Source organism: Natator depressus, chromosome 6 (genome assembly GCF_965152275.1).
Source record: "Natator depressus isolate rNatDep1 chromosome 6, rNatDep2.hap1, whole genome shotgun sequence".
Lineage (NCBI taxonomy): Eukaryota > Metazoa > Chordata > Testudines > Cheloniidae > Natator > Natator depressus.
Genome location: NC_134239.1, coordinates 117,780,632 through 117,793,268, shown reverse-complemented (window position 1 = coordinate 117,793,268; position 12,637 = coordinate 117,780,632). Strand labels below are relative to the sequence as shown.

At 42.2% G+C, this 12,637-nt stretch overlaps 1 protein-coding gene across 3 annotated transcripts in view; it reads left to right on the top strand.

Moving 5' to 3' along the window:
* The first annotated feature begins 266 nt into the window (after positions 1–266).
* SYT16 (synaptotagmin 16) overlaps positions 267–12,637 on the top strand; it is a 133,795-nt gene continuing 121,424 nt past the window's right edge. For 2 of the 3 annotated variants that reach the window (XM_074956407.1, XM_074956406.1), the window contains exon 1: positions 267–347. In XM_074956407.1, coding sequence (XP_074812508.1) covers positions 335–347 — 13 coding nt within the window. In that variant the 5' untranslated portion in view covers positions 267–334. Of the gene's footprint in view, positions 348–11,997; positions 12,088–12,637 lie in introns of those variants that run through there. The other variant, XM_074956405.1, reaches the window with a different exon arrangement.

Sequence of the window (12,637 nt, the reverse complement as noted above, 5' to 3'; positions counted from 1 at the left end):
TAGGGGATGGGTTGTGCCAGGCCCAGCAGAGGCTCGCTCAGCAGCGGTCCCCAGCCCCGCACTTGTCCCCCGCTGCGCTAAGCCGCGAGGGGCTCCTGGGCGCTGCTCGTAACGGGGGGGCCCGGCGGCAGGCGGGCCCCGATTCTGCCGGGGAGCGCCCGCGCTGGGCCATGGCTGGTGACCGCAGGCCGGCCCGGCGAGAGGGCGGCGCCGCTGGCAGGTGTGGGTGCTCGGCGTGCGCCCGCCGGGGCGGCTGCGGCGTGTGTGCGCGCCGCGCCCGGGCTGCGGCGTCGGGCGCCGGCGGGGAGAGGCGCGCTCGGCTGCGGGCTGGGCCATGGCGACCGACAGTAAGTGCGAGCCCCGGGGCCGGCTCTGGGCCGCCCCCCTTCCCCTCCGCCGGGGTGGCAGCGCCGGGGGCGCAGGAGGCACCTCTGCCCCGGCCGGGGAGCTGCGGCGATGGCTGGCGGGGGCCCGCCCAGCGCGCCGTAGTGCGAGCTGCTGTGGACCCCCCCAGCCCGCACAACACCAGCCTCCCCCGGCCCCAAGCCCTGCCAGCCCACTCCTCTGCCCAGCCCCTTCTGGCCTCCACCCCCTCAGGCCCTAGCTCCTCAATCCGCTTTTCCCGCAGCTGCCTGCAGGCCCCTCTGCGCCCCCAACCTCCCTTAGCCTGGCTGCCCAGTTGCACCCCTCCCTCCTCTCAGCCTTCCCACTGCCCTACCTGCCCCAGCTCCCCCTTGACTTCTACACCCTTCTGAGCAACGGGGAGCTCTTCTGGGGGGAGAACTGACTGGCCCTGGCCCTTTGCCTTCCCCTTCCTCTAGTTCTTCTCCACCTGCTGCGAGGCATGAAAACTGGCTGGGCTTTAGAGGCAGGGCTCAGGGAAGCCCTGCTAAAAGCGGCAGGATTTTCCTGTGGTCCGTCGGTGCCCCACCAGAGCAGAGAGAAATGCCGCCCGTTAGGAGACGGGTGTCCAGCGACAGCAATGTCAGCTGTAAAAGGCCGGGACTGACGCAGAACTTTTGCCTTTCGGGCCCATCCTGCTGCTAGAATGAGGAAAATCAAGCTGGCCCAGTTCAGCGATCTCAGCCTGCCAGCTATTCCAGTGGCACCGTTTTACGTGCAATTTAAATCTTTAGTAAGAGAGCCAGGAGGAGTGGGTTTTTTTATGGACGTGATTTTATATTTCATTTTATTTGAGAGAATAAGATTTAGGCCTATAGGCATCAATTGACTTCTCCGTTCATGGGGGCTGCTCTGGTCAGGCTAGTGAGGCTGTGTATTGGTGGGGCAAATTCCATGCCTGCCTAAAGCTTGCAGTTTGGGGGGCAGTGCCCCACAGACCCTTCAAACTACACCTAGGCTTAGGCTCACCTGTTAATATATCCCCCCAAAAGTGGGTTGCCTCCCAGTCTAGCTCAGTAGTTCTCAACCTGTGGCCCAAGGGCTGCTTGTGGCCCAATTAGCACAGAGCTGCAGCCCATGTGACATCCTCAGGGGCATACACATAGTATTGGATGTGGCCCACATAACACGTTGTGGGCTGCATATGTGATCCACAATGGTAAATAGGTTGAGAACCACTGGAGCTCCTGAGAGACAGGACTGCTTCTTACTATGTGTGCGTATAACTCCTAGCGTGATGGGACCCTGATCTCGGCTGCAGCCTCTAGACACTACCATTACTAATAACGGTCAGCTTCTGTTTTGGCTCATCTGTTACAGTTGTCGCATAGACAAGAACTGTCTAGGCTTAACTTTTGGCTGCAGTAGTTTTATACGCACATATGTGACATCCACCTCTGTTAACTGATATAAGCCACGCTAGTGTTTGGCCACCATGTTCTGCAACATGCCACCTTGGATTCACCAGAATTAGTACCTGGTTCAGGGCACTCTTAGCTTTTAGAATCACCATCCCAATCTTTGTCTTCATGTTTTATGGAGAAACATAGACATTAATACTTGTTTAAAGTTGCTTAATTGATCCATTGCATGTGGCCTGATTGAAGAATTGTTTTTGAAAAATAGTACGGAGTTCTTTAAATGATGGTATGTATCAAGTTATAAATGGTCAAGAACAAAAACCTGTGTTTGAGTTTTTTGAAAGCAGTTAGACTGTTCAGGGAATTGTAGTTTCCCTCTGCCTTTAACTGTACAGTGATAGATAAATACGTCTGCTGTTCCTTGATTTCTTTCAAGAGCATCTCCCTAAGGAAAGAGTGTCCTGGGCAAGGCCCAGATGAGATGCAGGTTGTTGTGCACTGCTTTTATTGAGGCCTTAGAAGAACTATGAAATGACCTGATCTGTTCAATTTTATATGACAACTTTGTCAAACGCTGGCTTTCCTCCTGTTGCTTTTATAAGTTAGATGGGACCTGAGGGCAGTGTTGGTGCTAGATACATAATTAAAAATGGTCTTTATTGTATTTTAGAATATTTTACAAATATATGAAAATACAAAGGGCCAGCTTCTCGTCCCCAGAGTGGCTGCTTTGCACTGCCCTGGCAGCACAAATGTGAGATGTATAGATATCAATATGCCTTGAATCTACTTGTTAATAACTGTAGAGCCTTCAGTCCCTTAAATCAAAAAAGCTATCCCTCTATTTCCCCCATCAAAAACACAAACAAGATCACAAGATGTACCTTTGTTTGCCTCTCACATCTTCCTCCAGGAACAGAAAATTGGATGTTTAAACAAAATCTTCAGGTTATTGTTTATTTGGGCAAGAATGTCATAACATATATGAAGGCAAATGTGTGTCTTCTCCTCTGACTATCTAAAAAGAGCCTCCCACAGGCTGACAAACCAGGGTAACATCATCTTGGCCTGTGCAGAGTGACCCATTGTGTCCTGTAAAGTTAATCAAGTTATAGAGATGGGTGGAGAACTTTAAATCAGTTAAGAATAGCTTGTGGAGTGACCTACAGAAAGACAAAGGCTGTAGGGGGTCAAGCTTGCTATATCTTTCACCCCCCCACCCCAAGTTAATTTGTCTTCCTTATTAATCAGATATACATCCCTATATATGTGGATGATCTGCTTTGTTTCTTCGATACAATGTCTCTTGTTCTGTTGTGATCCCTGAAAGATGTGAAATAAAAGGTATTAGTTATAAATAAGGAACGTATGGACTGTGTCCACTACATTTAGAGGAACTAAAGGCTTCTCTTGGGTTTTTTTCCTAAATGTTTGTTGCAGTCTGCAGGTGGTATGAATTATATGGCACCAGAAAGAAAAAGAATATTGAAAAATATCATCACCTAACCAGTGTATAACTGCAGTATTAAAAGAAATTGCTTAAAAGTGATGTGTGTGTGTGTGGGGGGGGAGAATTCCAATTAATGGTCTGGGTTAATAGAGAATTACAATCCTTGAAATGAATAAACTTAGGGCTGTCAATTAACCACAGTTAGCTCACGTAGTTAACTAAAAAAAATTAGTTGCGATTAATCGCACTGTTAAACAATAGAATACCAATTGAAATTTATAAAATACTTTTGGATGTTTTTTCTACTTTTTCAAATATATTGATTTCTATTACAACACAGAATACAAAGTGTACAGTGCTTACTTTATATTATTATTTTTTATTACAAATATTTGCACTGTAAAAATGATAAACAAAAGAAATAGTATTTTTCAATTCACCTCATACAAGTACTGTAGAGCAATCTCTTTATCGTGGAAGTGTAACTTACAAATGCAGATTTTTTTGTTCCATAACGTCACACAAAAACAAAAAATGTAAAACTTCAGAGCCTACAAGTTCACTCAGTCCTACTTCTCGTTCAGCCAATCGCTAAGACAAACAAGTTTGTTTACATTTACAGGAGATACTGCTGCTTGCGTCTTGTTTACAGCGTCACCTGAAAATGAGAACAGATGTTCACATGGCATTTTTCTAGCCGGCATTGCAAGGTATTTACGTGTCAGATATGTTAAACATTCGTATGCCCCTTCATGCTTCGGCCACCATTCCAGAGGACATGCTTCCATGCTGATGATACTCGTTAAAAAACTAAAATGTTAATTAAATTTATGACTGAACTCCTTGGGGGAGAATTGTATGTCTCCTCTTCTGTTTTACTCACATTCTGCCATATATTTCATGTTATAGCAGTCTCGGATGATGACCCAGCACATGTTCATTTTAAGAACGCTTTCACAGCAGATATGACAAAATGCAAAGAAAGTACCAATGTGAGATTTCTAAAGATAGCTACAGCACTCAACCCAAGGTTTAAGAATCTGAAGTGCTGTCCAAAATCTGAATGGAACGAGATGTGGAGCATGCTTTTAGAAGTCTTAAAAGAGCAACACTCAGATGTGGAAACTACAGAACCCGAACCATCAAAAAAGAAAATCAACCTTCTGCTGGTGGCATCTGACTCAGATGATGAAAATGAACGTGCGTTGGTCCGCTCTGCTTTGGATCATTATCGAGCAGAACCCGGTTATTTGCATGAACACATGTCCTCTGGAATGGGCGTTGAAGTATAAAGGGACATATGAATCTTTAGCGCATCTGGCATGCAAATATCTTGCGACGCCAGCTACAACAGTGCCATGCGAACTCCTGGTCTCACTTTCAGGTGACGTTATAAACAAGAAGCAGGCAGCATTATCTCCTGAAAATTGTTATCAGACTTGTTTGTCTGAGCGATTGCCTGAAGTAGGACTGAGTGGACCTCTAGGCTCTAAAGTTTTACATTGTTTTATTTTTGAATGCAGTTATTTTTTTGTACATAATTCTACATTTATAAGTTCAACTTTCATGATAAAGAGATTGCACTATAGTACTTGTATGAGGTGAATTGAAAAATACTATTTTTGTTTTTACAGGGCAAATATTTGTAATTAAAAAAATAAATATAAAGTGAGCACTGTACATTTTGTATTCCGTGTTGTAATTGAAATCAATGTATTTGAAAATGCAGAAAACACCCAAAAATATTTAAATAAATGGTATTCTGTTATTGTTTAACAGTGTGATTAATCATGATTAATTTTTTTAATCGCTTGACAGCCCTAAATAAAACACACACAGCCTGCGATGAAGAAAGGATTAAAGATATTTGTACGCTGATGCCATCTTCTAGAAGTTGAAGAAAGCAACAGAGAACTTGAGAGAGCATGAACGTGAGAGCCTTTTTGGCAAGTTCCAATAGAAATAAGAGATTTGCCCCTTCCAACGATCCCTTAAAACAGGGTATAAAATTGAGGTCACTGTGTGGGACCTCAGAGTTCGCTGAACCCGCCAAAGAAGCTGTTGAACTTGTAAAGTGCTACTAGGCACTTGGGCCAGCTGTGTGGCTAGCTCTCCCCTATCACAAGCTTGCAAGGACTGAGAAGTGGTGAGATTTCATTTCAGGGGTTGTATTTTTCTTGGAGGTCTTTAATAGAAGTAACTGAAAGTTTCCTTGTTGAGTCTGTACTCTTTCTAATGAAATCTCAGGGAACCATATTCTATATTTTAACTAAGTGACGCTATGTGCATGTTCCTCCTTTGTAAATCCAAATAGATTGGCTTATGAGAGCCTCAAACAATAACTTTAAGCAGTTGCTTTTGGTGATATAAACTAGTTCCTCTCAAATCAATCACAAGGAATAGCGGACTATTCATAAGAGTGCCTTAAGACAAAGTGCATTCTAACTTTTGAGATAATTATTTGAACATAAGAATGGCCATACTGGGTCAGACCAAAGGTCCATCCAGTCCAGTATCCTGTCTGCTGATAGTGGCCAATGCCAGGTACCCCAGAGGGAGTGAACCTAACAGGTAATGATCAAGTGATCTCTCTCCTGCCATCCATCTCCACCCTCTGACAAACAGAGGCTAGGGACACCATTCCTTACGTGTCCTGGCTAATAGCCATTAACCTCCATGAATTTATCTAGTTCTCTTTTAAACCCTGTTGTAGTCCTAGTCTTCACAACCTCCTCAGGCAAGGAGTTCCACAGGTTGACTGTGCGCTGAGTGAAGAAGAACTTCCTTTTATTTGTTTTAAACCTGCTGCCCATTAATTTCGTTTGGTGGCCCCTGGTTCTTATATTATGGGAACAAGTAAATAACTTTTCCTTATTCACTTTCTCCACACCACTCATGATTTTATATACCTCTATCATATCCCCCCTTAGTCTCCTCTTTTCAAAGCTAAAAAGTCCTAGCCTCTTTAATTTCTCCTCATATGGGACCCATTCCAAACCCCTAATCATTTTAGTTGCCCTTTTCTGAACCTTTTCTAATGCCAGTATATCTTTTTTTGAGATGAGGGGACCACATTTGTACGCAGTATTCAAGATGTGGGTGTACCATGGATTTATTTAAGGAAAATAAGATATTCTCTGTCTTATTCTCTATCCCCTTTTTAATGATTCCTAACATCCCGTTTGCTTTTTTGACTGCCGCTGCACACTGCGTGGACGTCTTCAGAGAACTATCCATGATTACTCCAAGATCTTTCTCCTGATTAGTTGTAGCTAAATTAGCCCCCGTCATATTGTATGTATAGTTGGGGTTATTTTTTCCAATGTACATTACTTTACATTTATCCACATTAAATTTCATTTGCCATTTTGTTGCCCAATCACTTAGTTTTGTGAGATCTTTTTGAAGTTCTTCACAGTCTGCTTTGGTCTTAACTATCTTGAGCAGTTTAGTATCGTCTGCAAACTTTTCTACCTCACTGTTTATCCCTTTCTCCAGATCATTTGTGAATAAGTTGAATAGGATTTGTCCTAGGACTGACCCTTGGGGAACACCACTAGTTACCCCTCTCCATTCTGAAAATTTACCTTTTATTCCTACCCTTTGTTCCCTGTCTTTTAACCAGTTCTCAGTTCATGAAAGGATCTTCCCTCTTATCCCATGACAACTTAATTTACATAAGAGCCTTTGGTGAGGGACCTTGTCAAAGGCTTTCTGGAAATCTAAGTACACTATGTCCACTGGATCCTCCTTGTCCACATGTTTGTTGACCCCTTCAAAGAACCCTAATAGATTAGTAAGACATGATTTCCCTTTACAGAAACCATGTCAACTTTTGCCCAACAATTTATGTTCTTCTATATGTCTGACAATGTTGTTCTTTACTCTTGTTTCAACTAATTTGCCTGGTACTGATGTTAGGCTTACTGGTCTGTAATTGCCGGGATCACCTCTAGAGCCCTTTTTAAATATTGGCGTTACATTAGCTATCTTCCAGTCATTGGGTACAGAAGCTGATTTAAAGGACAGGTTACAAATCATAGTTAATAGTTCCGCAATTTCACATTTGAGTTCTTTCAGAACTCTTTGGTGAATGCCATCTGGTCCCAATGACTTGTTACTGTTAAGTTTATTAATTAATTCCAAAACCTCCTCTAAACTTCAGTCTGAGACAATTCCTCAGATTTGTCACCTACAAAGGACGGCTCAGGTTTGGGAATCTCCTTAACATCCTCAGCCATGAAGACTGAAGCAAAGAATTCATTTAGTTTCTCTGCAATGACTTTATGGTCTTTAAGTGCTCCTTTTGTATCTTGATCGTCCAGGGGCCCCACTGGTTGTTTAGCAGGCTTCTTGCTTCTGATGTACTTAAAAAACATTTTATTACCTTTTGGCTAGCTGTTCTTCAAACTCCTTTTTGGCTTTTCTTATTACATTTTTACACTTAATTTGGCAGTGTTTATGCTCCTTTCTATTTACCTCACTAGGATTTGACTTCCACTTTTTAAAAGATGCCTTTTTATCTCTCACTGCTTCTTTTACATGGTTGTTAAGCCATGGTGGCTCTTTTTTAGTTCTTTTACTGTGTTTTTTAATTTGGGGTATACATTTAAGTTGGGCCTCTATTATGGTGTCTTTGAAAATTGTCTATGCGGCTTGCAGGGATTTCACTCTAGTCACTGTACCTTTTAATTTCTGTTTAACTAACCTCCTCATTTTTGCATAGTTCCCCTTTCTGAAATTAAATGCCACAGTGTTGAGCTGTTGAGGAGGTGTTCTTCCCACCACAGGAATGTTAAATGTTATTATATTATGGTCACTATTTCCAAGCGGTCCTGTCCTGCTCTCCACTCAGGACTAAATCGAGAATTGCCTGTCCCTTGTGGGTTTCTGTACTAGCTGCTCTAAGAAGTGTGATAAGCATATCAGAAATAATGAAGAATTGATAACTGATGATTTCAAAAAAATGTAGTAAGAAGTCCTGGTGATTAGTGTTTTATGGTACAGCTGCTGGGCCCTGACACTGACCTATGACAATTGCTTGCAGGACTGCATGTGTGTTTTGTGTTCAAAACATTGCTGGAATGTTTGGTATATCTAAACATGACTTGCAAAACTGTTGATTATATTCGTGTGTGGTTGTTGGTGAATCAACAAACTAGTTTGGTTAAAAATAGCTGTGTCCTGATCTGAGAAACACTATTGAAGATAAAAGTTGATCTGAGAAGAACCTAACATAATTTGTAAGCTAATGCTTCCTGGACTATACAAAAGTGGCTATCCATCTTAAATTCCATTTAGATGTTAGCTATGATATTTATCCAGTTGGCGAGCTGGATTTCAGCTTTAAAATCTAACTGGCACATTGGGAGTAGATTTTTATGAATTTACCAGCCATGTTGTCAGAGCAGTTGCAAAGCTGGCTGAACTGACCATCTGAGGATTCCCCCTGAGTGAGGAAAGTTGTGGATGGAGTAAAGCTCCCATAGTGGCCTCTAGGGCTGCAGCCTCTCATAGGGGCCATTCCTGGCAGAAAGGGGGCATGACCAGAGCATCTCTATTTGTTGGTGAATCCTGGTGGCCAGCAGCAGCCAGGCATATGTTAGAGGAGCCCTGAGGCTGCTCTGATTTATATTAGTGATCCACCAATTGTCCTTTTTGTCTCAAGGATTGGGGGTGAGGGGAATAAAGAGGGGAGTGAATGACAATCTTGGCCCCACCTGAGGCTGCACCATTGGGCAGGGCCAGTGAGTACCAAAAAACCTGAATAATTTTAATGCATATCTAATATTAGGGGTCTATTCTTCATAGTATTAGATCCATCCAGTATTAGATCCATCATGAGACTCTTATCAAATGAAAGCTGTTCCAAGAGGGAATAAACTGTAAAGAAAAGAGAAAGGAGAATTGCTACAAGAACACCAATCTGTTAAAGTAGTCACTTTTAAGTACTAGAAAATGTTGGATGTTTCTGTATTGAAGATGAATTCCAGATCTTCTTAAAGTTTTTTAAATTGACATTTTAGTATTTTTCTTGTTTCTTTACATGGGGTTGATTGTGACCATTAATAGTTTTTTAAAACACCGGTTCTGGATATTTATTTTGAAGGTGCTTTATTGTATTTACATTAACGTCTGAGTAGGTTCAGATAATCTTGGAGTAGGCATGTCTCTGTGTTTTCAGGGAGTTGCACAGAACATAGCTACAAAGGATCACAGGTTTCCAAACATGTTTCTAACTTTATATGCCTACTTATGTGGGTTGAATCATCTGTGTGTAAATGTGACAGATTTTTAGACAACTGTTACCTGTTTTATGGACTCAAACCTTGTTTGTTATGAAACACTTTTGTAGATATAAAAGTAGAGTGGATTATTTTAAAAATAATGTAAAATGCTTTGACTTGTTTAAGAGGCACAGTGACATTAGAAGGCAGCTTTTACAAGGAAGCCTAGGAAAATCATTGCCACAAGATGTTGAAGCAAAGAGCATAGACAGGTTCGAAAGAGAACTGGAGATTTAGAGAAACAAACAGAATACCGACAGTTACAAGTTTTAGGCTCCAATTTGGCAAACACTCATGCCTCTGCTTAACTTTACCATGTGAATTTAGCCCTGCTGATATCAGAGTTGGGGCCAAGACCGGGCTGTGGCTCGTGGGAGGGGTGTGTGGACAAGGGTAAGGGTGAGCCAGCTGGCACCACAGCTGTGGACGAGAGCTGGGACCCTGTGCAAAACCTGGGGGTGCTGCAGCACCCCCACACCTTTAGTTCCCGCACCTGTGACTGAAAGGGTATGTAAAGGCCTTTAGTTTGAATTGGACTTACGTGAACAAATGGGTTTATCTGAACAAGTCACCCCCGGTGATGGGCGTGGGATAAGAACTTGAGCAGAATAATAATCTTTTGAGGGTGAGGGAGAGGGAAATCCACAGGAAAATATGGGTCTGTTACAGCCCCCATCTACAGAGCCTGTTTTTTTAGCTCAAGATGTAGAAATGCATTTTTAGCTCTAGAGGTCCCTGCTTCAATCCCTGGTGCCAGGCAAGATGGCTGCCATCACGTATGCATGTGCAAAGGGTGGGGATGAGATCTGGCAAATGAATACGTGCTCAAAAATTTGCAGGCAGGATTAGTGGATGTCTGTTAAAAACAGGCTGTCACTGTTCAGAACATTTGAAGTCTCTCTCTCTGGCCTGGTGACCTACCTCGTCTCTCTGGATGGCATAAAGACATTAGGTTTGTGGTATTGCTGGAGATGATTCCTGCGACTTTTGGCTAGCATTGGGTAAGCACCATGTATTGTGCTGTCTGAGAAGGGAGTGCACCAGCCCATTGAATATGTGTGTTAGATACAAGACTTCAGATAAAACACAATTGTAGAAGACTTTACTGAATGGGGTTACACAGGTCCATATAAAAATGCTTCTTTTGACTTCTTTGCAGATTTCCAGTATCCTCTCAGATATCTTGATTTTTGTTATGTAAACCATTATTGTGTCATTTGATGTTCTGTTGACTGAATTCTCACTCTCCAGCTGGAGACTTGTGTTGTGTCTGCCTGTGGTGATTATACAGCAAATCTTGAAAAATGCCTGCTTAGTTAAAAATATTGCTTGAGATCATAGGTCTTTTCTTAATACTCAGGACACACTGAATTTTCTGAAAGAGCTTTTGTTTGTGCTTACAACATGTCTCTGTGGAATAACATTGAAAGGAAAATATGGATTCAAACTTCAGTGATATGTCATTTGGAGAATATTTTAAATCACTGTTTCATTCTTGATCTGTGTTCAAATAGAAGCAGTGTTCAAAAGGAAGCCTTTTGGGCAGGGTGTCAAGTATCGGGGGTAGCTGTGTTAGTCTGTATCCACAAAAACAACAAGGAGTCTGGTTGCACCTTAAAGACTCACAGATTTATTTGGGCATAAGATTTCGTGAGTAAAAAACCACTTCTTCAGATGCATGGAGTGAAAATTACAGATGCAGGCATTATATACTGACACATGAAGAGAAGGGAGTTACTCCTTGTTGTTTCTGTGCAGGGGGAATTTTCATTTTTAATTTGGCAGTGTAATCAGAATTTAGAACCCAAGGAGGACTGGTTACCCCATGGAATTAACATTGTTCTCTGTGGAAATATGCAGCTGTGTGCGCACCTCTGGAAGTAGGAGTGCAGGGGGTGTGATTCTGCTGAAGAAATGGTAGACAATTAAAGACGGTAGGCAGCATTCGTCACATTAGAGAGAGCTTAATGGGCTCCCCTGGTTGTGATATATCTTTCTCTATAGGCTCCTAAAGAGCTTTGAAAATCTGGCCCCCAAAGTCATATTAATACCTGGTGTGCACTAGCTAAAGCCACCAGTGTGTATTGTGGTCACAGTGCAATGGGTGCATAAACTCTTTCAGTAGACTTCAGGGGTTCAAATAGAATAAATATTAAGCAAAACTTTCAAGTGGATGAGACAGCTTAACATTGGCCCAGTGCTACAAGTGCATACTCAGGTGAGAAACCAAATCGCTCACCTGAATAAAGGTTTGCAGGATCAGGTTCCATGTTGTTCTTTGTTTATGCCCTGGTGATTTATTCCAGATGGTGCTATCATTTCTCTAATGAGCCATCTGCAACATTCTGTCACGTTTTAGTGTCTGAGTGTTCTTTTGATCCTGGTGTACCAGAGAACATCAGAGCCATCCCATCTGGCTGAGTTCTTCTCCAGCATTGGTGGGCTGTAGGATTACACTAATGTAAATAAGAATGGTAATAATCACCATTGGGGAATTATCTGAAAATGCGAGGCAGCATCTACATTTAAAAGCAGCATCATTGATCTCTTATTTCCTTGAGACAGGTTGATGTCCTGATCCATGAGGGTAAGTAGATTTCATGTTCATTTTCCTTTTGTATGATCTATTGCTGATTGCTGTTGTGCATTGAGTGTTTGATCAATTATTCATTAAGGGGTTGATTCTGATCTGTCTGGAAATAAAAAGGAGAGTAACTCCCCAAATCTATCATATTTCTGCCTGCCTGAAAGCACAATTTATGCTGTGTTTTTCTCATACTATTTTGGCAGATGTGAAATTCCTGCCCAGAAATAGATACATTTGTACTTCTGTCAACTGTGTTTTGGGCTTGACCCATCAAAATGGCTGTGAATAGGTCGCACTTGAGTATATTTTAATCTACCATGGATCTCATTTTGGCTGCCCAATCCAGAATAGCTTCTTAAATATTTTCCTTTCTAAATGTAACATAGACCTGTACAGTGACTGATGACAATGTTATATGATAAGTAAACAGTTAACTGAAACTGCAGGTCCAAACAGTTTACTCACAATGTCTGAGAGGGGGGAAAGGCACTGTAGATGGCATTTGCTCCATTTCTTGTCGTCTCTTCATAGCTATTGCAATCACAGATTA